Raw genomic sequence first — 27,440 nt, 5'->3', positions numbered from 1 at the left:
AGCACATGGCCTGGGGCAGCCTCTGCCTGGGTCCATGGGGTGGGCCTGGAGGGCCTGGGCCTGCATAGCTTCATTTGTAAATTGAGGAGGTTTGTAACCCAGGATTGTCCAGCTCCTCTCCAGACCCGATACTGTGGGGTTGTCAGGTCCACACTGACATTGTGGAAGTACCTCAATCTCAAACATTGGACAAAGATAATACAAAAGAAAAGAAAACATGGAAAAAATTCAAATTGAGTTATAAAGGTCTTCAATCTTACCTTTTCTAGGTCAAGAGATGAACAATGAGATATTCTGATTAACAGAATTGTTAGATTTATCTTTCACAGTTGACTGATTATCAACTCATCTGAGTATACCAATACACTTAACATCAAAACTACCATCAGTGTAATCACTGGGATTCTGAACGACTCAAAACATCTCCTGTTTTCCCAGGGCCATGAATTGTACATATCAGAACTATGCATAATTAACACACAATTCATCATGGAAATGCAGACATGCTGGGTAGGTCAGAGGATTCAAGTTGATAATTTCCACAAGAGTTAAAATTTCAGATGCTATCTCTATGGACTGGATAACCTCTTTCAGGTGCTTTGATTTGGGTTTTTTCTCTCCTGATAAATTTTGATGGAAGCAGGTAACACCAGCCTCTCCTGAAGTTCACTGCTGTCTTGAGACACGAAAAGCCCACACACAGAAAAGCATCACTGTTGCAAGATGTGGAACATCCATTCACAAGTAGTAGCACTGACCTGTCCTTTCATATCTGGAGCGATGGGAATGGTGGGCCAGATGGTTGAGTAGATGCCGAAGAACAGCAGCCAGATCAGCATGCTTCCCCAGACAGCCAGGTGACTGAACTGCAAAAGGAAACCCACTCAGACGGGCTTCTGTGCTGGCACAGCAGAGCCACGGGAACCCACCTGTTTTGGAATCCCTGTTTTCAGCTACCTTTACTTTACAGAAAGACTTGGACGACTCACCAGTAACTGGAGAGTTTGATCTTTCTCATTTTCTTGTCTCAACAGGTTTAACAATGAACTCAGGCAACTGTGGCCAGCGCTGCCCTGACGCTCAAAGTGAGTGCCTTCCTCTAGACCCACCACACAGGTTTAGCGGGCCCCTCGCCATTGCTCACCAGGAGCAGAGCACTGGCCCGGAGCTGTATGAAGTGAGGTCTTACTGATCTAGTAAGGGAGGTTTGAGCAGACAAAATGAACCAGATGTTTTTACGTTATCACTTTGAGACTTTGTGATTGCTCTTTCCATTTTCCAAAGAACGTTAAAAAAAGCTAGAATGGGTGTTACATCTTAACCAATGCTTTAAGCATCTACTGAAGTACTGATTTTTCTCCTTTTGTCCTCTTAATGTGATGGTCCTTGACATCTTCCTTTCTTCCACACTCCATGATCGGATCTGTTATTAAGTTCTACTAGCTTTAAAACAAAATACTTCCAGAAACTGACCACTTCTCACTGCCCCCTTCTCGAACATCCCAGGCTAAGCCACCATCACCTTGGACCTGCATTCATTGCCAATGCCCCCCAATGGCTTCCCTGCTCCCACATTTATCTCCCACCCTCTCCCATTTAACCATCAGTGACAAACATGATGCATTGGTTATAATTCCCAAATGCTAGAAATAATCAAAATGTCTAAAATTGGGGTCTCATCAAATAAGTGATGAGATAGCGATAAAACTTAATATTCTTTAATCATGAACAATGATTTTGTGGAAGTATATTTTAAGGCATGGAAAATGTTCAAAATATATTTTTAAATGAAAAAAGATGATAAAACTGTATGTTCTGTAATGCATTATTAAAAAATACATCCACAGAACAAAGTCTGGAAGGTTAATCAACAATAACTTATCTCTCTTGGTAAAATTATGGAAATTAAAATCCTTTCTGTCCTACTGTATTTTCCATGTATTTTTTCATATTGTGCATATATATTTGAAATGAGATGACTGTTAATAGCTTACAGGTGTATTCAAGGGCCAAGCAAATGAATCACCAGGAAACTATGGATTGCAAATTTGCCCTGATAAAGATGAAACCACAAGTTTTACATGCAAAATTGAAAATAAGACAGCTAGATATTGCTTGGCATCTTCCTAAGGCTTGAAAAGATATCATACCGTAAAAAATGCCTATGTTGGATAGAGAAGTAATTCTAGAGAAAACTTACTTTGGTCCAAGCTGTTGTCTCCAAACCGGCTTTCAGACAAACAGTAACAACAACATACTGTGAAAAGAATGAGAAATGTGGGACAACATATTATCCCCAGTGAGTTGTCTCCCCTCGAGAGCTGTACCCCCAAAGCAGCTGTACTTGCAAAGCACCATCTTGGTAGCTAATCTTCCAGGGCTTAGTTGTAGGGAATATACAGGCAGATTTGCTCTAAGAAAAGTCCTTCTTTTAGTGATTGTCTTCTTACAAATAATAGTTACTTTTGCCCTTTTCTTAGCTTGGAAGATTTGGGGGAAATCACCCTCATCAGTGTTCTTTCATAGGTACATGTGAAACAGTCATTCGAAGAATGGGAGAAGCTGTTAATTACCTGTCCAGAAATCCTGACTCTGCAAAGTCTTCACTGAAAAATGAGGTAAGCATTTCACAACCATTCTGAGCTTTAAGGAGTCCATAATAGATAGTTTAAAGACTTGAAATAAAAAATCAGGAAGCCCTTATGTAAAGGGTCTTGAGAGGCAGAACCCACACATGTGCCACCTAGGAATGGTTCAACAGACAGAGGGATAGACTTACTGTGTAAACAATATTTCCAACAAATAAATAGTCTGTGGCATGCCCATTGGCCAACACAGTATCTGAAAAACAAAGAAGTTACTATTAACGCCCACAGCAGACCACTGCAATCTGTTTTATTCAGAACATAAAAACAGAAGTTTAGGAACATTTATCAAAATGTAAGGGAATTTAGAAAATTGCATCATCTGTGATTCTAATGCCTCCTCTTTCTGATGACAAATAAACAAAATTAGGCTTCCAATAGCCAAACACTTGATCTACACTGAAATTTACCTTTTCCAAAAAATTTAATATCTCCCTTTGTCGGGTTAAAAAAATAGAATAAGAATATATTAATCTATCTTTGTTAATGCCCCTATCAGACCTTTTCCAAGTGTTCGCCTACTATTTATTTCAAATTTTTGCTAAATTGGAACTATAGGCCAATAAAAAAGGTAGCTACATGAATACAAAAAATCAGTTTGTAATTATTGAACTCAAAGAATTCTGCAGGATATTCACTGCTCGTGTCCTCATGTGCAGCTACGTGAACTTCTGGAGTCTCTCAATTGTGGGCATTCAAACACTCCAGTAAGAGGCATCTAGAAAATACAACTAGAATTTCGAACCTTCAATTTTCACATCTTTTCCACTTTTTTTTTTTAAGGATGACTATTACAATGCATGCAATAGTCACTAAGGCGGAACTCTAACAGAAGTATCTAATTTGTGCCAGCTAGCCTGCTGTGAAAAGTCTGGCTTTTATCCTGACGGGTCAAAGCCTGTTTTCAGGAGTGGTTTTTGGATGACACTGCCAATCTCCTTTTAATCTCTTTTATACTCCAGTTCAGACTGGTGGCCTACAGGCTGAATGTATAAGGATACTAGTGTGCATATTTCCACCCCTGAGCTGCTATACACAGATTTGGGCTCACTGATGTACCCATCTACTTGTTGAAGAATCCAACTCTTTTTAAAGAATCAAAATCTGTTTTATTTTCTAAAACTAATGACCAAGCAGCATTATGGGGAGAATCTGGTAATGTGGGGCCCTGAGCCCAGCTGCAGGGTGAGCCCTTTCTCTTGATCCTAGATAGGAAAATTCGTGGAGGAAAGGTGAACCCACAAAGTGACATCCTGGACTGCATTACATACAGACCTAAAGGAGGGATTGCTACTGGGCAACGTACAAGGTATCCTTGGAGAACAGAGAGGGAGATGGCTATTGACTTAGAAAAGAATGATCTCAAGCTTAGGATAGAGGCAGTGGAGACAGACTCCAAACTTACAGGACGTCATCAGAAGGGAAGAAGCGAAAACGTTCAGAAAGTAAGGGAGAGTTTAAATTAACCTCAAGAAGTATTAGCAAATGGCTTTCAAACTTGTGGGCATTTACTTCTCAGTAACCGGCCCTGAGATGATTTTAATAATAAATGCAACCCTTTTAAAGACATGCCTCCATAAAGAAACAACTTGAAATTAGACAGGAGACCATTTCTTTGATCCTAACATAGATTATAACTTTGAAAGAGGTAACATTATTATTTTATTTACATAACAAGTATTTATTTAAAGTCCACTTTAAAAGCCTGGTGCTATTACAGTGTCTTGGGAGACAAGGTCCCTGCCAAACACACTGAGAGAGAAACACACACAAGAATATGTCAGGTGTAACAAGAGCAATGAAGAAATAGGAGGTAAAGTGATGGAATATAGACAGGGGAAGCTCTCTTAGACAGGGGGTTCAGGAAAACCTTTTTTGAGGAGGTGATGTTTGAGCAGAAGTGCACAGTACGAGGGAACAAGTGAATGAGTATCTAGGGGGAGAGCATGCCAGGTAGAGAGGTGAGCGATTACCAACAGTCACAATACGGGTAGTGTTGATACGACCAAAGGCTACCACAAAGATCGGTTTGGCTGGAGCCATGCGGGGAGTGGTCAGAGAGTCAGAAGGGGTGTGTCAACACAGGCTGTGGTGAGGAGTGAGGGTTTCTTTGCCAACAGTGATAGGAAACAGTATAGGATTCTGAGGATAGAATGATATGGTATGATTGCACTCTTAAGGGAACAGCCCAGATTTCATGGGAGACCAGATCTTGGATGACCAACAATGGAATAATAACAAATGTAAGGCCTGTTTGGAAATGATTGTAACAACCCATCTGGGAGGATGATGCTGGTGGTGCAGAGAACTGTGTCCAATACAGTAGAAACTAGTTGGCTGCAGTTGTTGACATCTAAATTAGTTATAAGTCCGTTTCCACCAGGGACTGGGAAGGTGGGGGAGAAGAAGGAGTTACTGCTTAATGTGTAGAGAGTTTTAATTTCAGTGATGAAAAAGTTTTGTAGTAGATAATGGTGATGGCTGCATGACATTCTGAATGTGATTGGTGCCTCTGAATCATACACTTGACATGGATCATAGAGCTGAAACTGTAAAACTCTAAGGATGAAACATGAGTACATTTTTATGGCCTTCGTATTGGCAGTGGTTTCTTAGACATGACAACCAAAGCGCAGTGACACACACACAAAAAATAGACAGATAAGACTTCATCAAAATCAGAAACTTCTGTGCCTCACAGATGAGCCCATCAAGAGAGTGAAGGGGCAACCGAGAATGGAGAGAATATTTGCAAATATTTATCTGATAAGGGACTCATATTCAGAATATATAAAGAATGCTTACGGCTCAACAATAAAAAGACAAATAACCCAAGTGAAAAATGGGCAGAGGAGCAAAAGGTCACACAGTAAGAAACTAAACTTTAATAAATAAGAGCTTGGTCATTCATTGATTGAGTTAGAAAAACAGTCCCCAATGGATAAAAGACAATTTCAAGGGGAAAAGATAATGAAGAGGTACTCCTTTGAAATACCAACACTGAATGGGAAGGGACTATCTCAGAGACAATCAAGGTGGACAGAAAACAAGAGTCATATGACAGAAATTCTGTGGCACATAAGGGAATACAGACAGTGCACAAATCTGTGCAGCAGCAGTGACCCCATGAGACCAGGCCTTTGCTTCTGAGTTAGGGTGGGTGTTTCACTAGTCCGGAGTTTCTTAACTCTGGGCACTACTGACATTTTTCCAGATAATTCTTTGCTGTGGGGGCTGTCCTGTGTATTATATGATGTTTGCAACATCCCTGGCCTCTGCCCACTAGACACCAGTACCACTTACCCCTAGTTGTCAGAACCAAAAGTGTGTCTGGACATTGCCAAACGTCCTGCGGAGGCAAAATCACCCAGATGGAGAACCATTGCATTAAAGGAAAGAAACATGAGAAGCTGGAGTAAGCTGGAATAAGTACAGAGAGTACACTCTGAAATAAGAGTGTCTAATTTAAGAAGGGAACCCCTTTCTTTCCAGTCAGGCTAAGGAGGAGAGAATGTGGTGGGCCAACTCTTCACACAATCAGATCAGAGAAACAGCGTGAGGCTTTAGTGGAGAGTAATGCAATGCAGATGCTCCACGGCCTTTAAAAGGGGGCAGACTCTTGGCTTATCCACGGGACTGAGGGCTCTCTTATGAAGAGAACACCTCCACAGAGCCTCTTTAAGGCTACTGAACACTCTGCTGGCAATCTGGCATGGACAGAACAAAGACACAGGAAGCCTAATGAACGCTTTCCAACCGTAGCTTCTAGAGTTTCATAATGCACAAATTCATAATGCATGAGTTTCTACCTTGTCATGACAGTAAAGGGCTTATTGGCATTAGATAAAATGTTTACACTTGAGGTAATTTAGCTACACTTAAGGCAACTTAGCGATGACAGGATACGCCTAATATTTCTGTTCATCATTTTGGAAGGATAACTCAACACTGCATTTTAGTTTTCTGCTTAGAAAAGATATCTCCTGACCGAGTCACAATGAATACCATCTGAAAATAATTTATTCCTCGAAGAAATTCCCAAACCAACTTGAGATTCTGAGACACGCCAACAGACTCTGAAAAGATAGCATCTTCTAAGCAGGTCACAAGTCATTGCTCTGCACACGCTGTTGGGGAAATTCTCATGGGATAGACGGCTCTCCAACAGTTTGTATTTCATTGCTTTAGAGGCAAATACTTGTGGGCATCATTCCTTGTGAAAACTTGCCGATAACATACTCCTGAAGCAAAGATCAGCAGTCCTAAGAAATCATTTGTGGATGTGCACATTGATGAACAACAGTTTGCTAATAGTTCAAGGTTGGAGCAGGCCCTTTTTAGATTGTCCAGTGTATTCCTGAGGCACAGTGCTGACTAATTATTTCTTTCCATTTTGCTTACTCTTAACAGCGCTGTTAAGAGTCCAACATTCCACTCAGGAAAATATCTTTCCTGTAGTTTAGTTGTGTTTATTTTAGTCGGATATTTAAAATCTCAAGTGATTTTTTTTTTTGGATAGGGGAAAAAATGACCCCCAAATCAAGGTGAGTAGCTGGTTTCCCCAAGCCAGCCTTCAGAACATCATTTAAACACCATCTGCGTCAATGGTGGTTAGAACGTTAACTTCAGAGAAAGCAGCATGAGATGGGATAGATGGATATTTGGGAGGAAGGGGGCAGTAGGGAGGGAAATGACAACACAGGTGGAAAAGGACATCGGCCTGCACGGAGGCATGGTGGTGGACTCCTGCCCACTGGAATGTTCTGGTGACTGGATGAAGTGTGATGGGACTCCAGTGGCATGCGCCGGAATGGTGAGGTCAGCAGAGACCAATCATGAGAGGCTATAAAAGGGTCCCTATCAAAGAGATTCCTTAAAAATGCAGGTAGAGAGATGTGATCTCAACAAAGCTTTGTTTCTTATCCTGAGCAGCATGACTGAGCACTTCCTAATGGAAAGCTATCATTAGCACACAAAAATTCAACACAGCTCTGGAGAAGTGAGAGGGATTAAGCTGTCTGTGGTATCAGAACATTTAACTGACCTATCTCAGATCAGTCAGCCTTTTGCAAATAAAGGATCAGTTTCACCCAGATGACAGCTGAGATGAGAGAGGAGGGCGTTCCTTGTCCCAGTAGTCCAGGGAGGGTTTGGTAAAGAATCTCAAAGAGTAGGACAAATTCCCCATCTGCTTGGTTTGACAAAGTGCTGAGTCACGTTTAGAATGCTCTGACTGTGGCTACATGGGATGTAAAACCTAACACGATGATGGTGCTTACTGCATATATCAGAAGTCTTGCACGGTGACAGAGCTGGAGACAGCCCTGGACAGTTAGTGTCCTCTCCCAGAGGCTGCTATAATGCTCAGGCTTCAGGATCCACTGGCCCACAGCAGTGGTTGAGCCTGTTCTTCCAGACTTTTATTTGCAAAAGCTGGTTGGATCCGGGGACTGCCATAATACAGGATCAGCCAAGTGCGGTTTCAAAACAATCACTAAAACAGACTGTTGTCAACAACTGGGATAAAACCACATGGGCCTTCCACGTTAGTAGCAACAGACCAGAAATGCTGCATGCAAAAACTTCTTTGAGGAAAAAAACACAAAAATAACACTGCAAAAACTTCTTTGAAAATATCTGTGGGAAAACCCAGGATTTGTAAGAAAAGTACACCTCACTTTCTAAACAGACAGAATGATCAAGGAACTTGCTTCAGAATATTCCAGAGGGTGAGGCTGATGACATTTTATAAAGATGCCTTTTCAATTATACTTGTTAAAACATTACATCATTACCCCGCTAAACCGCAAGCATATTCAAAAATGGCTCTTGACAGAAAAGCAGAATGTGAAGACCATGTTACAGCAAAGCATTGTACAGTCGGAGAAGACAGCACTGAATAACCAAGAAAACAGACGGGGTGCATTGACATATGTGTTTCTGACGGGGTAAGAATCCATGGAGCACCTGAGTGAAAAATCGCAGGCATCTCACTCACATACGGCTCAGCGGGGAGAGTTAAGATGGAGGTGGTACCATTCCCTTGACATCAAGGTGTTTGCCAAGAATTCGGCTTGGATGGCAGATGCCAAGTTTCTCCAGCTTTTCCCCTCCCACCCTTTAGCTTCAAGGACTTTGAGCAGCCCTGGGTCTGAGCAGCCCTCATTCCAGAATGGTACCGGGTCTCCTCCCCACCCACCCCCACTCTCTCCCTGGGTCTCCTAGGACCTGGGAGGGTCAGTGGAGGCACTGCATCAACCAGCCATTGCTAGGTCAACTTCAAGTGTAAAAATGTATTCCAAGTTTCAAATAACTAATTTATAAATAAACTTTAACTCATCCTGCTCAAATGCCTCTAACTGCCTCTACTATAATTGAAACTATTTTTTCTGCTCCCAACACTATGTACTCATGAAGAGAAAATTTATTTTTTCCTTTCTCTGTAAAGAGTGGTATAAAATATTGGAAAGAGTTTATAAAAGGTAGAGTTTATACAAGTGTTAGTGATTATAATTATGTTCATAACCAGCGCTGGGTTAAGTTCCTGGTTATATAAGCCTTTTGTTGGATTTTCTCCTCTCTACTGCCATTTCTGATGGGTAAAGTTAAGGATATAAAACTCAAATTTCAATCTTTTTCTTTTTTTCACTTTTGTTTACTAAAAATAGATTTTAAAAAGGAAGTGAAAATGATGGAACATAAACTCAGTTGCCAATGTCAAACAGCCACCTCATGAGGTCACAGACTGGCTTCTTGCTCTCTGAAATGTAGTCATATGACATTCCCCAGACCCTCAGACTAGGTGGGGCCCTGTGACCATTTCTTGCCAGTCAGACATGAGCGGAAGTGACGGATCACTTCTTGCTAGAGATGGTTGAAAACAAGCAATCTCCCTCCGGCTGTCTTCCCTCCCAGTGTTAAGGCTGAGGGTGAACTCAGGGGTCAGGCGCTAAATGGAGCTCCACTGTATTGAGAAGAACCCAGGGTTTGTTTCAATCGGGTATGGTGAGAAATGCAGACATGGAAATGATGTCATGAGGAGGAGGTTTGTACTCACAGATCCCTAGGTACAGGAGGCACGGGATGTCATGCAGGACCACACAGGGCAGCACCGAGGTCAGCCAGGAGGCGGAGGGGACAGGGGACAGCATGACCCAGAGCCTTTACTGGGGTTCTCATGGGAGAAAATGGACACGGCCCAGGAGGTATGCTTGTAAGCACAGGACTGTATAACTGGAATAAAGTAGGCAGGCTCTGGGTGGTAGGGGGGATCCCCAGCTGCATGCATGGTACCTGGCCCTGGGGGATTTACAGGAGGGGGATGGGGATTTCGGCTTGGTGTGAGAGTTCAATAAAGGAGAGAGTTGGGGGTGTGGGCCTCACACTGGCTGGTGTGTCTATCAAAGGCATGTTTGTGGGGAAGTCGTTTGCTCCCTCTAGGAATTAGCTAGCTCAGGAGGGGCAGTCTCTCCAGGATCAAGGGCCCAGAGAGCGGAGCATCAAAAATACAGAAAATAAGAAAATACACTCAGTGAAATCCTCCATCTGATGGGGACACGAGTGCTGCAGATGCCTCGCTGGGCCAAGCCCCTGAAATCTGGGGCTGTTTGTTGTGGCAGCAACTCCCACAGTGGCTATCATGCCTCGAGGCAACTTCCTAGTAAAGTTATGAGGGTGAGATCTGGGAACCCTGACTCACATTCCGTACCACATTCACCAAACCCACCTGTTTAAAATACAGATAACATAGGGTTTATTAGGAGAGACACCGAAACATAAGAAATATTTAACCAAATGAGAACAACGGCCCTTCCAGTCCAGTGCCGGTGAGCAGCCCTCCGGATGTGTGCAGCAGAGAGGCGGCAGGGCTTATCTAACCAGCTAAGGTAACTTTCTGCATTTAAAACAAACCAAAAAAGAAAAAAATCATCTTGGATTTGGAAATCTGGCTTTGAGTGAATTAATGACTTCTGGGTTAGTAACTAGCCATTTGGATTGGTAAGCTACAGTTTCATTTGTGTATGAACGACAGAGTGCCCTGTCTCTCTGGTTTTCAGGGAGCACGTTCTATCTGCCTCCTGTGTGTGCTTCGGGATTTTGTGAGCACCATCCACGCCACCCTGTCCTCCCAGCAGGCACTGGGTTACCACTCCCCTCTTTTGTCCCATTTAGCATTTAACGTTCATCTCTGGATCTTTTTCATTTATTTTAGATCTCTTAAAATCTGTACACAGTAGGATGAGTGACTTTTAAAGGGGAACAGAGCGTCAGCTTGATGTTTTACACACCTTACTTTATAAATACAATCTTGCATTGGTAAATTTTGTGGCTGCCATGGCATGTTCTCCTGACAGGTTTAGGACGTAACACAATCAGGCAGGCTAGGGAAGTGTTAATGCAATATTAGATCCTTCCGGGTCTACCTCCTAAGCAGCTGTTTAGTCCATCCACTTCGCCATACTGTTGTCACTATGCCAGACAGCAGGCAGCCTACTGGGCCCCAGTCATCCCCGCCAGTGTGGTTACATTCAATCTGATACACGGCTCTCTGCTTATAGCCTATGAGTGGTTCATTAAACTTATCCTATAAGAGACTCTAGGCTTGAAGGTCCGAAAAGGTCTGATCTCTTTGTTTCACCCCTTTTCATCCCGAGGTGCTCTGTCTCACAGCCTCGCTCTTTAGTCCGCCCACATATACCACTGTCACCTAGAATCACTCTCTTTCCCTATGCTATGCCCACAACCTGAAACCTTTCCCTCTCTGCTGGTTTCCTAGCTCACTTCTGCTCATCCACCAACGGTTGTCACATCCTCTGGGAAGCTGTCCTCAAAACCGGAACCAGGTTGGCTTCCCTTGGTATACCTTCTGTGTGACCTTGGCCTTCCTCTTTGGCAATACTTATTGCTGGATCCTGCATTTTCTGAGAGCAGGGAGCTTGCTTGTTAGGTAGATTATTATATGCCCAGATACCAGTAGACCTGGCATAGATCTAGAACAGGCTCATTTATCATTCTCTTTTTAATAAATGAATAATTGAGTTTAAGAAGCTGTAGTCTCAGAGAACGATCGCAGTTTTGCCTGAACTTAAAGTGAAACAATGCAAGCCATCAGGACCTACATGATATAAGATAGCCAGATTTGCAATGCCAGAGATAATTCATAAATAGTTCAGGCTAAAATGACCCAGTAATGCCACAGGCAGACAGAAGTATGTGTCATTTTATACGCGTGTATTATTTCAGTTTATAAAACATGCCTGATTTAATAGTAGCACAGAGGTTAAAAACTATAAAAGAGTCTTCCCCAAAAATGTTGGAAGGCCCTGTCAATTAGTTAGTACCAATACAATAAGTATCCATATGGCATTTTTTCTTCTGAAAAGAGGTGGGAATGGTTTCCTGGGTGTGGACTGGGAGGAATCGAGAACACATTTTTTAAAGGAATTTTTCCCTGCTGGTAGGTATATTCTCTTTCCCATCATTTCCTTCTTAAATTTCATCAAGAAAAATCTGAAAATTTCCTCTTTTTAAATCAAAACTGATTGTAGGTTCTTTTGCCAATGACCACATTCTGTTTCCAGGAGGGCTGCTCAAATATGCAGACTAGAGACACCACTGGGAAACCTTGGTGTGGTGTGACACACCAAGGCTCGTGATGAATTTCAGCCACTGCAGAGGTGACATCTCTGATTTTAACCTCAAATCACTTTTCAGATCAAAGGGTGGGAAGGCGGGCCGCAGAGTAAGCAGAGAGTTGTGATGGTTGGAAGAAATCTGATTTGCTGAATTGCTTGAGTGGAAAAATTTATTTTGAAACTTGAAATGAATCATCACAAATTCCAACAGCAAAGGAGTGCTTTGAAAACTCTATCCAAAACCACACAAAAGTAAGCAAAGCAAAACTCTTGGAAGCTTTCTAAGGAATGAACAACGTGCTCACACCTTCTCGAAAATGTTTCTTCCAAACAACTGTGTGCCCAGGGTGAAGAGTACTGCTATGTACCTAAGCCTTGCTCCATAAATAGGGGAGAGAGAATCTTCTAGTAAAATTCACCATCTCTGTGACACAGACATAATCCACATAAGATGAGACAAGGTAATAAAGCTGCTTCAGGGACCTTAGCACCTTGTTGTGCAGAACTCCTTTAGGGCTCTGAGTGCGGGCGGGTGTCCGAGGGAGGGCTTCAGGCAGGCCTAAAGGTGCTGTGCTGGGAGATCAGGGTCCCCGTGCTTTGGAGGTGCCCATTACATCTCAAACTGGAGTCATGCTCCAATGTTTCTTTGGGGGTGGGGTGAATGTATCCTTCTAAATGGCAAATCAGAGTGTAACAAGAACTCATTTATATTTAGGACAGTAAATCAGCATACATAAACAAGTAATCCAATCAGCTGCCATATCCTCAAATTTGCCGTCTTTCTTGATTTCCACCCTGGGCCCCCCAAAAACCCATGCTCTTGTCAAATCTTGTGTTTCTCTACAGAGGAGTCTTATCTTCCTGAGAGGCAAACCCCAGTACATAACTCTCCCACCTCAAACCCTTCACTGTGCCTGCCTGGATTTTAGTGATCTGACCCTCACTTAGCTTCCTTCCCTCTTTTCCAGCAGCTTCCCTGCCCCCACGTCTTTGCTGTAGCTATCTCCACTTGGGGTGCAGTTCATGACCCCAGCAGAGTCGTCGGTAAGGTGTGGAGACGTGTTTTGACTTGGAGCTGCACAGGATAGGGAGAGAGGGAGGGAAGGTTAGCAACCCTTGCTGCCAGCCCAGGGATGCTCAGAGTCTGGAAACGCTCACTAAGGCTGACCAAGGTCTAGAGTTCAGGCCCGCCCACTGGGACATGCTGCCCGTGCCCTCGTCGGACACCTCGGCTGCACTTACTTGGTCTGGCCCAGAAACGGTGTTTCAGCCCCCTTTCCCCATATTTCCCTTACCCCTCTTCATCACCTCCCAACTTACCTCATTCCATTCAAAAACTTAAATATTACTTTCTTGGAGAAGACTCCTCCTTGACTCCCTAGACTAGGCTGTGTCCCTGTATTAAAGCTCCACCCACAGCCTGTAGAACACAGCATGCTGGTAATTAAGCAATTACAAAGGTGATTCCTAGGCATCAACTCTGACCTTACAGAAGCCCCAGAGGGTCAGATCAGTAGAATGTATATCCACTGCCTGGGTGTCTGGCGCATCCTAGATGTGCCATGATATTGCTGAATAACTAAGTTCTCAAAACACGTTTCCTCCACCCTAAATGATTCCCGTTACCGAGTTAACTCTCCTTCAGCTCTCCCCGGAAATGCCAGAGCCATAACTAGCACTCTTGCCACCAGTTCCAGTTTCCCTTTTACTATTCACCTTTTCCTAAAGTGCTCTGATCATCATACTCTCCCTGATCTAAATTCCATACTGTCTCTTCAATCCCTAAAAAATTAAGTCACTCTCTTATCCTCACATTCAAAGCCCTCTGCAATCCAGCTTTCATCTACCTCCTCAGACTTTTCCTTCTTCCGCTCTTCAGGCTTCTCACAGTTTTCCACATCTGGCTGGAACTCCCCACAGGGCCTGGCTTTTCCCTCCATTCCTACACATGCCTACATGTTACCTCCTATATCAAGTCACTAAGAATCCCAAGTAGTGAAAGGTACCTCTCTCTCAGCTCTCTGAAGTCCAGTAGCATTTTATCTCTACTTTACTTGAAACAGTTATTTTCCACCTAGAATTATCCATGTGCAAATCTAAACTCCCTTACCAGACTACAAATGCTTTGAAAGTAAGACCTACACTGATTCACTTACCCAACACCTTTAGAATCTACCACAGTGCGATGCACAAAAATATTACATGAACGAATAAGGTTAATAAGCAGTAATGTAATCATTTATGCTATATACCAACAGTGAAAATTTAGATATTAATTCTAAAATATTCATTCAATTTGTTAGAGGAAGTCAACTAGTGAACAAGAACATCAATGGTCTTCTGTTGTTCTATGCCAAATATACTTATTATTTGCAATTTACTCCACCTTGAACATTTTTTATTTGATTGGTTAATTTTTACAACCCAGCTGAAAGTAAACGACTGTGCAGACAGCTTAATAAATATAATGAAATTGATGATGACAGTGATAATAATAAAAACTGGGAAAAAAAATCATCCTGTTGCCTGACTGCTGGGCAAATTGCCAGACTTGAGGGATGCTGATAAAGTGGCAGAAGCTAACTTGAAATTCACTTGGTGATATCTCTTAGGTAAATTAGTAACTGTTGGGAGTCTATCCCTTTTTAAACACAAACCACATTAGGTGAATGAAAGGATTTACATAATGGAATCTAAGTAAACAATAGCAATTCTACTATAAACGGACAAGCCACAGTCTCAAAGCACGTAATCATATCTCCAGGATTAGAAAATCATTGTCCCTACTGCCGAATGGGGCCACGTTAATTCCTTTGAAGCAGGCAAGTAAATGACCACCTTGTAAAACCTCTAAGAGTCCAAGGCAAGCACTTTGGAGCTAGAAACAGAGTGCAGCGTCCAGATAAGGAGGTTAAGGGTCAGGAGATAGTACTGTAGTCAGTCCACAACACTTGCTGGCTCTTCCTAAGAATGAAAGGCCAGGCTCAGGGACAAGACAACTGCAAAACTGTCTTAGGCTCATCAGCCATATTGCTCGCCATCACCAGTCCCTCCTGACACAGTGAAGGCTGCCTCTATCACCAGATTGTCAGAGCTTCTAAAACAAACCACATTCCACACTGTTATATTTGAAAACTCTTACTCACAAGACCATTTTTAAATAAATTAAATCCACTATGAGTAAAGATAAGTCACAGTATGCTTTAGAATTTAAAAGAAAACGATTCCACTAGAATGTGTACCTTTTGGGGGTGAGGCTAGAAGCAGATCATTTTATTTTCTTTATCTAGAGACTTAGAGACCCTCCAAGGAAAAGGAGGTCTGAAGAAACGGAAAGAATAGGTCACAGGTCTGCTAAATTGACTGTGGGTGCATTTCCTCTTGTCAGTATTTAATAGGTTAAAGGGTATCAGTGAGCATGAATCATTTCTGTTTGAAGCACAAAGCACACTGACACAGAAACAAAGAAGCTTGGAAACTTGATATTCTTCGGTTCTTTGAACAATAAAAGGCCTTGTCTAGCCCACATTTGCAATAATTTTTCCCAGGGGGATTATTACAATTTGAGAGGGATGAAAGAGTACCGTTCTCATGATACATTTTCGTTTTCTGAGGCCAAAAGATATGTGTCTTTAAGAGGCAACCTTTGGATGTTCGTAGGAAGTGTGAACACATACAGAGTCAGCCACATTCCTCACACATCCTCTTCTAAGCTGCAGGAAAGGCTAAAACCAATCAGGAGAATCACTCCTCAAACAAACTTTAAGTTTGTCAAGACATGGAGACGCTTTCAGGAAACTACGTATAAAATTAACTCCTTACAAGATTTGAGTTATTCTGCATGTAGGCTTATGAAGCTTAGGAAATGAAAGCCCCAGTAATTAACAAAGTTTCAAACTTATGGACAAAAGGCATCACTGTTTCATTACCTACAGTGCTTTTCTTTAAGTCATCTGCTCAGTTATTAAAAATAAAGCTCAGAGTTCCTAAGTGCTTAAACTCTCCAGGCAACTGGAAAGAAAATGGGTTCTCGCAGCCAGAATGGATGAAACCTATAAGCTATAAACCTGAAACTAGCTCTCAGTAGATTCGAGGTATGTTTTTCTTCTAAAATTTCTTCTTGTGATCTCTAGGTCTGCAGAACTAAGGGGGGAAAAAAAATCGTGAACCGGCACCAGAGGGGCTGCAAAGCTACTTGCTGACAGGTGAGATCATGAAGCGGTTACCATGCTCCAGCGCTTTCATGGGAAACCAGAAGAGGATGAGCGAGTGGACCAAGGCGTTGATGCAGTGACCCCAGAAAACCTATGGGAAAACAAACCACGGGGGTCAGGAGCTGCCCGCAACTCGTGACCTCTGTGCAACTCAACAGACGCCCCTCTGTGAAGGACACTGGCCCTGTGCTCAGTCGCTCCAGAAGGGGCCTACTATTCTTGATGTTAAAAAACCCACAATTTCTTTATTTTTACATACAAATGGCTGGACTACCTCCAGATAATATTACCTTAATACACAGACCTAAACATATACACACACATAGACCCATATACAATCTACCCATGTTCGAAAATGCATTGTGATCCATTTTCTTTAGAGTATACTAAGACAAGAAAATCTTATAATCATCCAGAAAAAGGGTATTAGTCAAAATTGTTAATGAGACTGAAAGTATATATTTTTTGAAAGCATTAAAAACGTAAATTCTTACATAGCACTCTGACCCCTTTAACTCCTTAAAATCCCTCCCATTTAACTTTTTAATTTTTTTAGGATTTTGGTTAATAGCATGCAAATTTTTAAAAGTCTCTTTAATACTTGAAAGGTCAAACAAAAAACACAAAATTTAGTTCCTTCTAAATTACAGTTGCATAAATGCATTTCAATTATTTCTTTAACCACTGAGAGGACAGAACTACTACAGCCAGATTAAACTAAAAATCTACAGACTGTTCTGGGAACTGTCACATAGTTTGATCCTATCTAGAAGTAGGACAACAGAAAAAAAAAATGAAAAGAATGGTAAAGACAATGGGATCTTCCCATTTTAAATGTTCACTTTTTTCTTCTAGTTCCCTGACTTTTGTACTTCACCCCCACACACACCAAAATATCTTACATGGCCTTTAACTCAAACTCTGTAAAGAAACACATTTGATTTATGTAAATGACGCAGAGCAAGTAGGCCATATTTCGATTGGTAGTGTTATGATTAATAGTCCAAGTCCCCTGTGTATGATCGATACTAGAACCAATAGAATCCCTTTTTTTTCCAGGCTGGGACAAACCTATTTTGCTTTCCCCAAAATAAGGCAACTCTGAAGGAACCCTATCAGTAACACCTGGCTCAAAACAAAGCCTTCAGAGATGGTTCTCTGGCTGAGGACTCCCTGTGACACCCTTCCTAAGGCCCCCGTGGCTACCCGAGCAAATTGTGCATGCAACCGCACACGGTATTACCTGACCTGGGCAAGGATCCTGCTTAGACTTCCTAATCCTCTCCTGCACAAAAACCTAAGACAGAAACATGGCCAGGCGGGCATGTTCACACCTCTGTGCCCTCTGCCTCGCCAGGCACATGTCTTCCCTTCTGGGTGGTGGCACTCAACTGCTGAGCAGCAATTAGCTGTGCCTGGCAGGCTCAGTGAGACCCCCTTTGCCACTGACAACTGTGGGATCCCTATAACACCTACCCCGTCTTCTGCTCAGCTCTTCTCGGGACTGCCCCTACGTTTGTGGTGTAGATGCTTTCTCTTTTCTAATTCTCCAGAAAAATCTTCTGATTTTCCAGAATACCCACCGCTGACTTGATTCCTGCGTTCACACTGGGGCAGTTTTCCTCGTTAGCTAAAGCAACACTTCCTTTTAAAGAACAAACTATGCAATGATGGTGAGTGGGCTCTATCGGGCAAGCGCCCAGCCCACCTCAACGCAGGGCTTTGGTGAAGGGAAGGGGACAAGCCTCTGATGGCTGACCCTAGAGGCACCGGGGCCATGGGTACCGCCGGCCACACTGATATCAGAGGCACGTGTGGAGAAGATGGAAGGAGTCGACAGACAGGAGCAAAGGAACACGACGTGCAGCGGGGAAGCTTCCTTTATATGGCTGGGCAGCTCGGATTCATGGGGCTCGCGCACTGGGAGAGGGCAAGCATCCCCCCTCTCCTCAAAGGCTCTGCCTGGAGCTTCAGCTTGCTCCCAGGCAGGGTGACCAGAGCAGGAAGACTGAGAGCAGTGCCTCTGGCCTCGTGGGCGGCAGCTCCATGCGCCATTCTGCTTACCTTTGTGTTGAAGCCTTCGGCATTCTGGGTAATTTTGTAGAGCTGCGGAAACCTGAGCATGCTCTCCTGAGTGCAGGACCTCTCGAAGATTCCCAGGGTGAAGGGGGGCAGCGCCGTGAAGATCTGCATGGAGAACAATGAGCGGTTAAGGGAGGCTTTTCCCATGCACAGCATTCAAGTGTTTCAGTTCTGTGGAATCATGACTTTATCTTCCGTCAAGTCCAAACCTGAGACTCAGTGATTCACAACTCCCCAGACACCCTCCAAACAAAGAAAAGAAATGAAAGACCATTTTAACTGCTACTAACCGGCATAAAATGAAGATACTGAATGCTAAAAAACACCATCATAAATATTTGATTAGGCAAGAAACCCTGTTAAATTAACAACTACCTTCCTTTGTGAAACAAGTGGTGATTCAGACAGAGTCATGCCGTAGTTTGCTCTGTGAAGTGCTGTGTTTTCTGTTAGTACCGCCGAGGCACAATTTTACAACTTCCCACCCTGACTTGATACTCAAGTTTCAGGAAGCACAATGAGCTTCACCATTTATTCAACCGACAGACATTTGTTGGGAATGAACTATGGGCCAGATACAGTGATAAGCACCAGGCATACAGTGACTTAAAAACAAAAGAAAGCAGGAAGAGAAGCTGAGCTGGCCTCTGGGGAGTCCATCTACTGCAGAGGTGGAGAAGGGCAGCGGCAATAGGCATATAAATACACATAAAATGCAGTGCTCTGCGGAATTACTCAGGGAGGAGAGGGCGGAAGAGAAGGGAGAGTCCAGGAAGGATCCTAGGAGCAAAGAGTGGCCTGTAAGCTACTGAGCCTGTGACGTTTGGCAGGATGGTAAGGGGTGCGTGGAAGAGGGGTGCAGAGGCAAGCATTCCAATGAGCCAAACACCCCTCACGACCACACATGGCACATCCAGGGCAACTCCTGAGCCATCCAGGACAGCAGCTGGCTGAGGACGTGACGCAAGACAAGGCTGGGAAGGAGCCAGAACAGCTTCCCATGCCAGTGAGTTCTTGGGCAGATGGCATCTTCTGACACTTACTTTCGCCTGTAGGGGAGTGGGCATCTCACATTTGTGTTTTAGAAAGAGAAAGCCAGGGAAGAGGTTTGGAATAAAGCTGTCACTCTGCCTGGGGGCCGTGGTAGCCCTGGTGGGTCGTTCTCCTACTTGTTTCTGCCCAGGAGTCACAGAGTCTGGGTCATGCACTGCTCAGCATCCGCGTGGAGCAGAGCCCCGCCCACAGACCCGGTCAGCGCTCCAGCCCACATGAGCTGGGTGTGTGTCCCACAGAATCTGGATGCACCCCAGTTATTGTCAGCCTGAGTATCTGGCCAAAGAAATGAGCCTTTTTCCCATCATTGAGGATAAAGCAACCAGAAATGTGGTAGCATCAAAGGCCAATAAAACTCACAGGCCCCTCCTTCACCCTGGAGCAGAAAGGAAAGCAGTCCAGGGATTCCCGTGTTCCCAGATTTCCAGGAGGAAAAGATGGAGAGCGGCTGCACTCATTTCTCTGACGGTAACAAAAGTTATCTGACCATCAGCTGGATGGAACTCCGACCAGAGTCTCTACACACCCAGGACACGCTCAGCCTGCTGTTTGCTTAAATGTGCTGTCCTACATACTGTTTACGCTGCTATCGTTATCTTCCTTTCCCTTTTTGACTTGGCTTTCTCTTCCTACCCACCTCAAATCCTCTCGCACCCTTCACCGCTTAGCTACTAACCAGATGACCCTACCGGAGATTCTATCCTGCTTACAGCACACCAAATACACACACAAGACTCTTTGGGGATCACTATTCGTTTTACAGAAACGAGACATTACACACATTTTTCGTCATCACATCTTTCTTACCAATCAGTACATAATGGGAAGCCCTCCAAGACCCCCGGGTTTGGCACCAATGCAGTCTTGTTCATGCCTGTATAATAATTCATGGTGTGGATACATCCTATTTTTTCAGCCATTCGCCTATGCATAGGTGTTCATTTTGTTTCCAGTTCTTTGTTCCCAACAAACGTTACATAATAAACATCTATAGTCTACTGTGTTACTTTCTCTTTTATTTCTATGGGAAAGAGTCCCAGAAGTAGTGTTGCTGGGTAAAAAGGCATGCGTATTTCTAATTTCATAAGATGCTGCTTGATTGCTCTCAAAAAAAGGTTCCAATCATTTACCTTTCCCTTCAAACAGGACAACAGTAAGCTTTTCCCTGCCTCCTAGGGGTGTGTTGTAGTTAATATTCTCCACTCTGAAAACTTAGAGATAGTAACTCTGAAGCTTAAAAAATTATTTCCTCAACTATCAGTGAGATTGAGCATGCTTTCATATGTTTCTTGGATGTTTGGATTTATAATTCTGTGAAATGTCTAGCCGGGTTCTGTGTCCACTTTTTATTCATAGTTTGCTTACTTTGCTGGGAGCTCTTTGAGTATAATAGATATTAACTCTGTCTTTATGTTATAAAATTTCATCTCAATGCACTCTTTGCCTAATGGCTCTCTATATGGTTTCTTTGCCATATAAAAGCTGTTAATTTTTTTATGGTCAAGAAGAGTATCTGAGTGTCAAATTATGAGTATGGAAGTTTTCAGGAGTTTCTTGCATGGTTCTTGCATTTTTATTTTTCATATTTATGTCTCAATTTATGTGAAATTTTTACCTATGTGGTACAAGATAGGAGTCCAGTTTTATTTTTTTTTAAATAAAAAGTCAGTTGTGAGAGCATAATTAATTAATCCAAACTCTTCCACTAAACTAAAACACAGCCTTAGAAATTCATTAAATTTTCACATCGATAAACCTAGGATCTAGAATTGGGATCTATTCCTACACTCTCTGACTTACTTGTCTAGTTCTATATCAACACCACATTGGTTTGGTTATGGCAGCTTTATGAGCTAGTTTGATGTTTACTAAAGATAAATAGACCTTTATGATTGTTCTTTTTGGAACATACTTTGAATATTTATTCTCAGGCGTGGGCTAATTCATTTATACTTTAGTATTTTATGCAGCTTCCCTCTTTCCCCTCCAAAACAATAACCAATGGGATTCTATTTGACACAGAAATTAATATATTAATTTTAGAGGGGTTGATTCTTTTACCATACTAAGCCTTCCCATACAAGAAAATAGTATGCCTCTTCTGTTTATTCAAATCTGTTTCACATACTTCAATAAGACTTTGTTTTTTTCCCTATAGTTACTATAAAAATTATTCTTATGCAATGTGTGATTTTAATTTCTCCTATAATAGAAATTACTACCCCCTTTGCCTTTCTAAATGCTCATTGCTAGAGTAAAAAAAAAAAAGCTATTGATTGCTAGGACAGGATAGGAAAAAGGTTGTTTTTATATGTTTACTATGGACCTGGTCACCTCATCAAATTTCTTGTAATTCTGGTATTTCTTTACTGGTACCTTTTGGGCTTTCTAGATATACAATCATATGTGAACAAATCTGCACAGCCATATTTTCTGTGCACATTTATTATATAAGTACAGAAATAGTTCATCTTCTCCTATTTTTCTTAAAGTTATTTAATTTTCTTGGCAGTTGCTGAAAATTCCCAAACAATGCCAAATTATATGTCAGGCATTTCTGACTAATTTCCTAAATCAAATGAAATAGTTTTAACATTTTATCATTTACTACAATATGCTACTGGGTTTTTTTTGTTTTGTTTTTTTGTAAATAGTCTGGATTAGAGTTCAATGGCTTTTCTTTCGTTCCTAGTTTACTTAAAGTTCTTATTTTGGGAATGGCAGCTGAATTGCTTTAAATGTTTTTGCAGCTTTTACTGATGGGATCATGATTTTCTTTATTTTGTTGAATAGTGATATTTAGAAAGAGTCTTTTATTTTGGACCTCCTGTATTCCTGAAATAAATCTTACTCAGTCAAGTATTTTATTCTTTTGATACACTGGTGCACTCTATTTGCCAATATTTTAGTTAGAATTTTTATATTTATGTTTAAAAGTGAGGCTGTCTCACCATTTTCTTCTAATCATACTGGCTTGATAAAATTAAATAGGATAATTTATTCAATTAAGATATCATTGATATATAATCTTATGAAGGTTTCACATGAGCAACATTGTGCTTTCAACATGCATCTATATTATAAAGCGCATCCTCCCCGCCCCCCACTGCAGTCACTGTTCATCAGTGTAGGAAGATGCTATAGAGCCACTACTTGTTTTCTCCATGCTGCACTGCCTTCCCCATGATCTACCTATATTGTGAGTGCTAATTATAATGCCTCTTAATTCCCCTTTTCCCTCCCTCCTCCCCCACCCTCCCTCACCCCTCCCCTTTGGTAACCGCTAGTCCCTCCTTGGAGTCTGTGAGTCTGCTGCTGTTTTGTTCCTTCCGTTTTGCATTGCTATTATATTCCACAAATGAGTGAGATCATTTGGTACTTGTCTTTCTCCACCTGGCTTATTTCACTGAACATAATACCCTCTAGCTCCATCCATGTTGTTGCAAATGGTAGGATTTGCTTTCTTTTATGGCAGAATAATATTCCATTGTATATATGTACCACATCTTCTTTATCCATTCATCTACTGATGGACACTTAGGTTGCTTCCATTTCTTGACTATTGTAAATAGTGCTGGGATAAACATAGGGGTGCATCTGTCTTTTTGAATCAGTGATCTCATTTTCATCGGGTAAATTCAATAGGATAAATTTTATGAAACAGTTTAAAAGACATTGCAGTTATCTCTTCATTAAAAATTAGATAAAATTTAGCTGAAATCTATCCAAACATGGTACCTTTGCCACAGGTGGCCTCTTTAGTCTCATTCTACCCATAAAATAAAATGATGTAAAAATGTGACTGGATATAATGAGAATCTAATGGGATGGTATTCGTTCATTATTTGGGGATATGTAAGAGTTTCAAGTCAGTTTTAATGCTATTTAATGTGCATGAAAATTAAATTGAGAAACAATGATTTGTGACTTAACTGGCTTGGAATCAAACATAAAAAGTAAATACAGAAGAAGAAAAAGCAGGAGAGAAACACTGCTTAAAGAAAATGTCAAGGAATAATCTAGACCAGAAGATGAACATCACTAGCAAATATCTCAGATGTCACAAACTGCCTTGCACTGGGTCTCTGTGAAGTGATCCTGGAGTGGGAAAATTGGCTAAGTTGGACATTTTTGGTACAGAAATGGCAAAATTGGAATATAGACTAATATGGATTAGATACTAGCATTGCATGCACACTACATTTTATACTTTTGATCATTATACTGCAGTTATGTAAGAGAATGGTCTTAGCAACTATGCACTGAAGTATTAAGGAGGAAGGGGAATGATGTCTTCACTCACTCTCAGCTGGCTCAGAAACAGATGTGTTGGTGTGTGTGTGCATGTGTGTCTGTGAGTATGTGTGTGTGCATTCACTTGTCTGTGAGAGAATGCAAATGGGGGAAAAGTGCTAATGATGGATGAATCTGGGTGCACAGTAGTTTTCTGTAGTCTTTTTGCAACTTTTCTCTAAGTTTCAGGTTATCTCAAACAAAAGTTACCAAAACAATTTTGATAGGAGCAAACCTCCATGTGACTGACTCCAGAGGCCAACGATCCTTCTGACCCCACTTCACAGATCGCTGACTGTCCCAGCTCTCTGACCATTCCCTGGCAACCCACTCTAACACCTGTACTGTGGAGCCATAATAACATAAGGTCATTTCTCTTTTAAATCTACTTCTCTGCTATAAGATTGTCTTCTCTATAGGGACACAAATTCCATAAAACATATTCCTAACCCTACGTCAGGTTAGGTCAATGACAGGTCATCGTGGGTCTTAAACTTTTATGTGCATAACCATTACTAGAGAATTTTGTTCTTTTTCTCAGTATCTCTGAGAAAGTCCCTGGGACAGGACTCAGGAACCTGCATCTTCAGACAAATCCTGGTTATTCTTATACAAATGGCCTGTGGACCATATTTTAGCCAACACTGTCCTACAGCATATCAGGATCTTATGCATAATAGGAATGCAATATAAGTCTGTTGGGTTAATTTAAATTGCCCAGGGTTGCAGAGAGCTAAGAAAAGAATCCAGTTCTCATGTCTGAGAATGAAAATTGGACCCAAATCCATTCACTGTGTAACCAGGTGATATGTATTCCAGTCTGTAGCTCTAAAGCATAGTCTCTTAGGTCTCAGCATTCTATTTATAAGTATGTATCTGGGCATGGGTACAGCCCTTTCCAGCACTAAATCATTACAGAGCAGTTAGCATATTCCCCTCTAAACCACCATATAATTTTAACCTACTCAAAAACAGATTTAAGTTCTGCAGAGTTAACAATCTGTCCAAGGGGAGGTCCTTGAGCCCCTATGCATGTGGTAGGCAGTTAGAGTAGCTTTTCCAGCACAGATAAACAGGCATCAATTCAGACCTGCTCTCACCACCTGTCACCTTTGTCTTTTTGGGCATAAGTATTAGCAGGAAATTCACTAATGCACTTTGCAGTGAGTAACACAGGCAAACTAAGTGACTAAGAGACCAGGGCTCTTTAAGCTGAAGATATGAACTCAGTCTTAGCAGCATCTTAGTCTACACATCTGACCTTCTCAATCTGTTAAGCTTCACAGGGATGGGGCAACCTAATGGATGCAGCATTTTATCATAGCTCTAAAAAAGGCAGGAGGGGTTGAGTGGATGGATGACTTGACTACCTAGCCACAAATGTATATACAGCTGTATATATTTATAATATCATAATTTATATTATTGTATGTCTGGTAAGCACCATCTATACCTACCTATGATGGCTGTTTCAGAGATAAACTCCCATAAGGCAGAGAATGTCAGAGTTAGAGTCCAAAACAAATAGGAAAATACAACTCAAGAAATGTGCCATACTGGGATCTCTAAAAGCACTAAGCTATAAGCCCCTTAATATTCCCTGCCAGTAAAGCAGACCACTAAGTAGTTACTTAGTTGTGTTAGCTTACAGTTTATAGTTTATATTTATTTCTACGTTTGAATTCATTATAGCCAAGTAGCGAAGAAAGAACCCTAAAAATCATGAAAAATACCAAATAAGCTGACTACCATTCACCATGAGAGCTGGAAGTCAGAATTCATTATTTTAGCACTAACTGTGGAAGAAAACATTCTTCCACAAGGACAGATACTCTTTAAAGGACAAAAAGGGCACTAGATTATATACCATATACTCGTATCTATATTTAAGAATTCAGAAATAAAATTACTAAGTGGAATAAGTTTAGATGTAGTTCAGAAATTTTTACTTGAGCTAAAAACATGGAAATGTTGCCCAGGCATTTAGTAAGGAGGTAACAAGGGTCTATTATCAAGATATATGGGTTAATAATTTCATGGGGTTATTCAAGAATGATCTGCTATGATTGAAACCATGTGTGGGGAGTTTGGGCTTCTACAGGATGTGTCCCGGCAACAGAGGCCCTAAAGATGTATTTGTGCTGCCTGCTATGTATACAGATGATTGACTTAGATACACTTCCCAGACATAAACAGTAAAGGAATGTCACTGAAGTTCTGCATGCGATCAGATAGAGATGGAGAATGCTTACCACATTGTACAAGCCGATACACCAGCGTTCAAATAGAATCTGCCCAGAAAATCCATTAACAAAGGCGAACCAAAGCTGAAAGAGAAGAAAGTTCATGAAGTTTTATATCAATATTGACCTAAATGTTTCCATTCACTGAAGAAGTAGTGGGGAATGCGGACCACCAGCTGGACACAGCTGCCGAGGGATAAAGAACCACAAGACTGTAGCTGCTGTTTCTTCATAAAATATAAACCCCCGATATTGCAAACACCAATAGTTGAAGGAGAATTTATACTTAAGGTATACATCTAGGTCTTAAGAGGTAACATGCACATATTTATAAGAAAAGCAATTTATGTTTGACTTATAGCTAATATGTTTCATGTCAACACTTCCTCACTGACTGAAAAAATCTGAACTTCATGTTCTTTTTCCCTATAAAGTTGATTTGATAAATATGATTTAACTTTGTAAGACTTTCAAACAGATAAAAATCATAAATAGAAAACAGCAAAAACCCATGGTCATGTGTGTTCTTAGTTCGTAACATACTGACCCTCCTTAATCAAGTAGCCGCCACCTCAGTGAAGGTCAAAACACAATAATGTGAAAGAACCATGCGCAAGCCATCTTTTGGAGTAACACGGGATGAATAAATAAATAAAATGTAGACTACTATTTGTATCTTCTAGTAGACTATAATTCAAGTTGATTAGGCAAGGCTGACATAAAAATAACTACAGAGTCAAGTGCCAGGGACGTGCATGACAAAGGAGTAAAATTATTTTTATGAGGGAAGCAGCGCATGCTTTTCCTTAGGAGAAGACACGGAGGCAGTGAGGTTGGAGGAGAAAAGGTGTGAGCCATCAAGAGGAAGGATGGAGACCCCATTTAGAAGGGAGTGTGTGCGGAAATATGGAATATAAAACGCTTCTGTTTAAAACCCAGCAAAATTTTACAACAGGATTCCAGTGATTTGGGGCAAAGCGTCCCATGCTAACCACAGAATCCACCTCAGTAGTTTAAAATCATGACAGACTAAATTTATTACTAGGGTGGAAGCACACCGGCAACACAGAACAGCTACCCCATGATAACAGGAGTTGAGATGAACTATGCTACTGAAATTTTACTGAGCTGGGTTTTTCAAAATCAGTTTCTTGACCCCACCAGACTGTTTCTTAAGATAGGAATTGTTCTCTAACCTGTGCAATTGAACCCAGTATGATACTTGATACAAACAGGACTCACCAAGTCCCAGTGGGATCAAATAAAAGACCCCCA

The 27,440-nt window shown here is 41.6% G+C and overlaps 1 protein-coding gene across 3 annotated transcripts in view; it reads right to left on the bottom strand.

Moving 5' to 3' along the window:
* Positions 1 to 27,440, bottom strand: part of ATP8A2 (ATPase phospholipid transporting 8A2) — a 518,682-nt gene that overhangs the window by 124,116 nt on the left and 367,126 nt on the right. For all 3 annotated transcript variants that reach the window (XM_037003923.2, XM_073228342.1, XM_073228389.1), the window contains exons 28-33: positions 26,175 to 26,249; positions 18,559 to 18,681; positions 16,507 to 16,585; positions 2,780 to 2,841; positions 2,201 to 2,257; positions 759 to 866 (exon numbers count right to left, since the gene is read on the bottom strand). In XM_037003923.2, the coding sequence (XP_036859818.2) occupies positions 759 to 866; positions 2,201 to 2,257; positions 2,780 to 2,841; positions 16,507 to 16,585; positions 18,559 to 18,681; positions 26,175 to 26,249 (504 nt within the window). The remainder of the gene's footprint in view (positions 1 to 758; positions 867 to 2,200; positions 2,258 to 2,779; positions 2,842 to 16,506; positions 16,586 to 18,558; positions 18,682 to 26,174; positions 26,250 to 27,440) is intronic.

The sequence above is a fragment of the Manis javanica genome, chromosome 1 (assembly GCF_040802235.1).
Source record: "Manis javanica isolate MJ-LG chromosome 1, MJ_LKY, whole genome shotgun sequence".
Taxonomy (NCBI): domain Eukaryota; kingdom Metazoa; phylum Chordata; class Mammalia; order Pholidota; family Manidae; genus Manis; species Manis javanica.
This window is presented reverse-complemented; position numbering and strand designations above follow the sequence as displayed.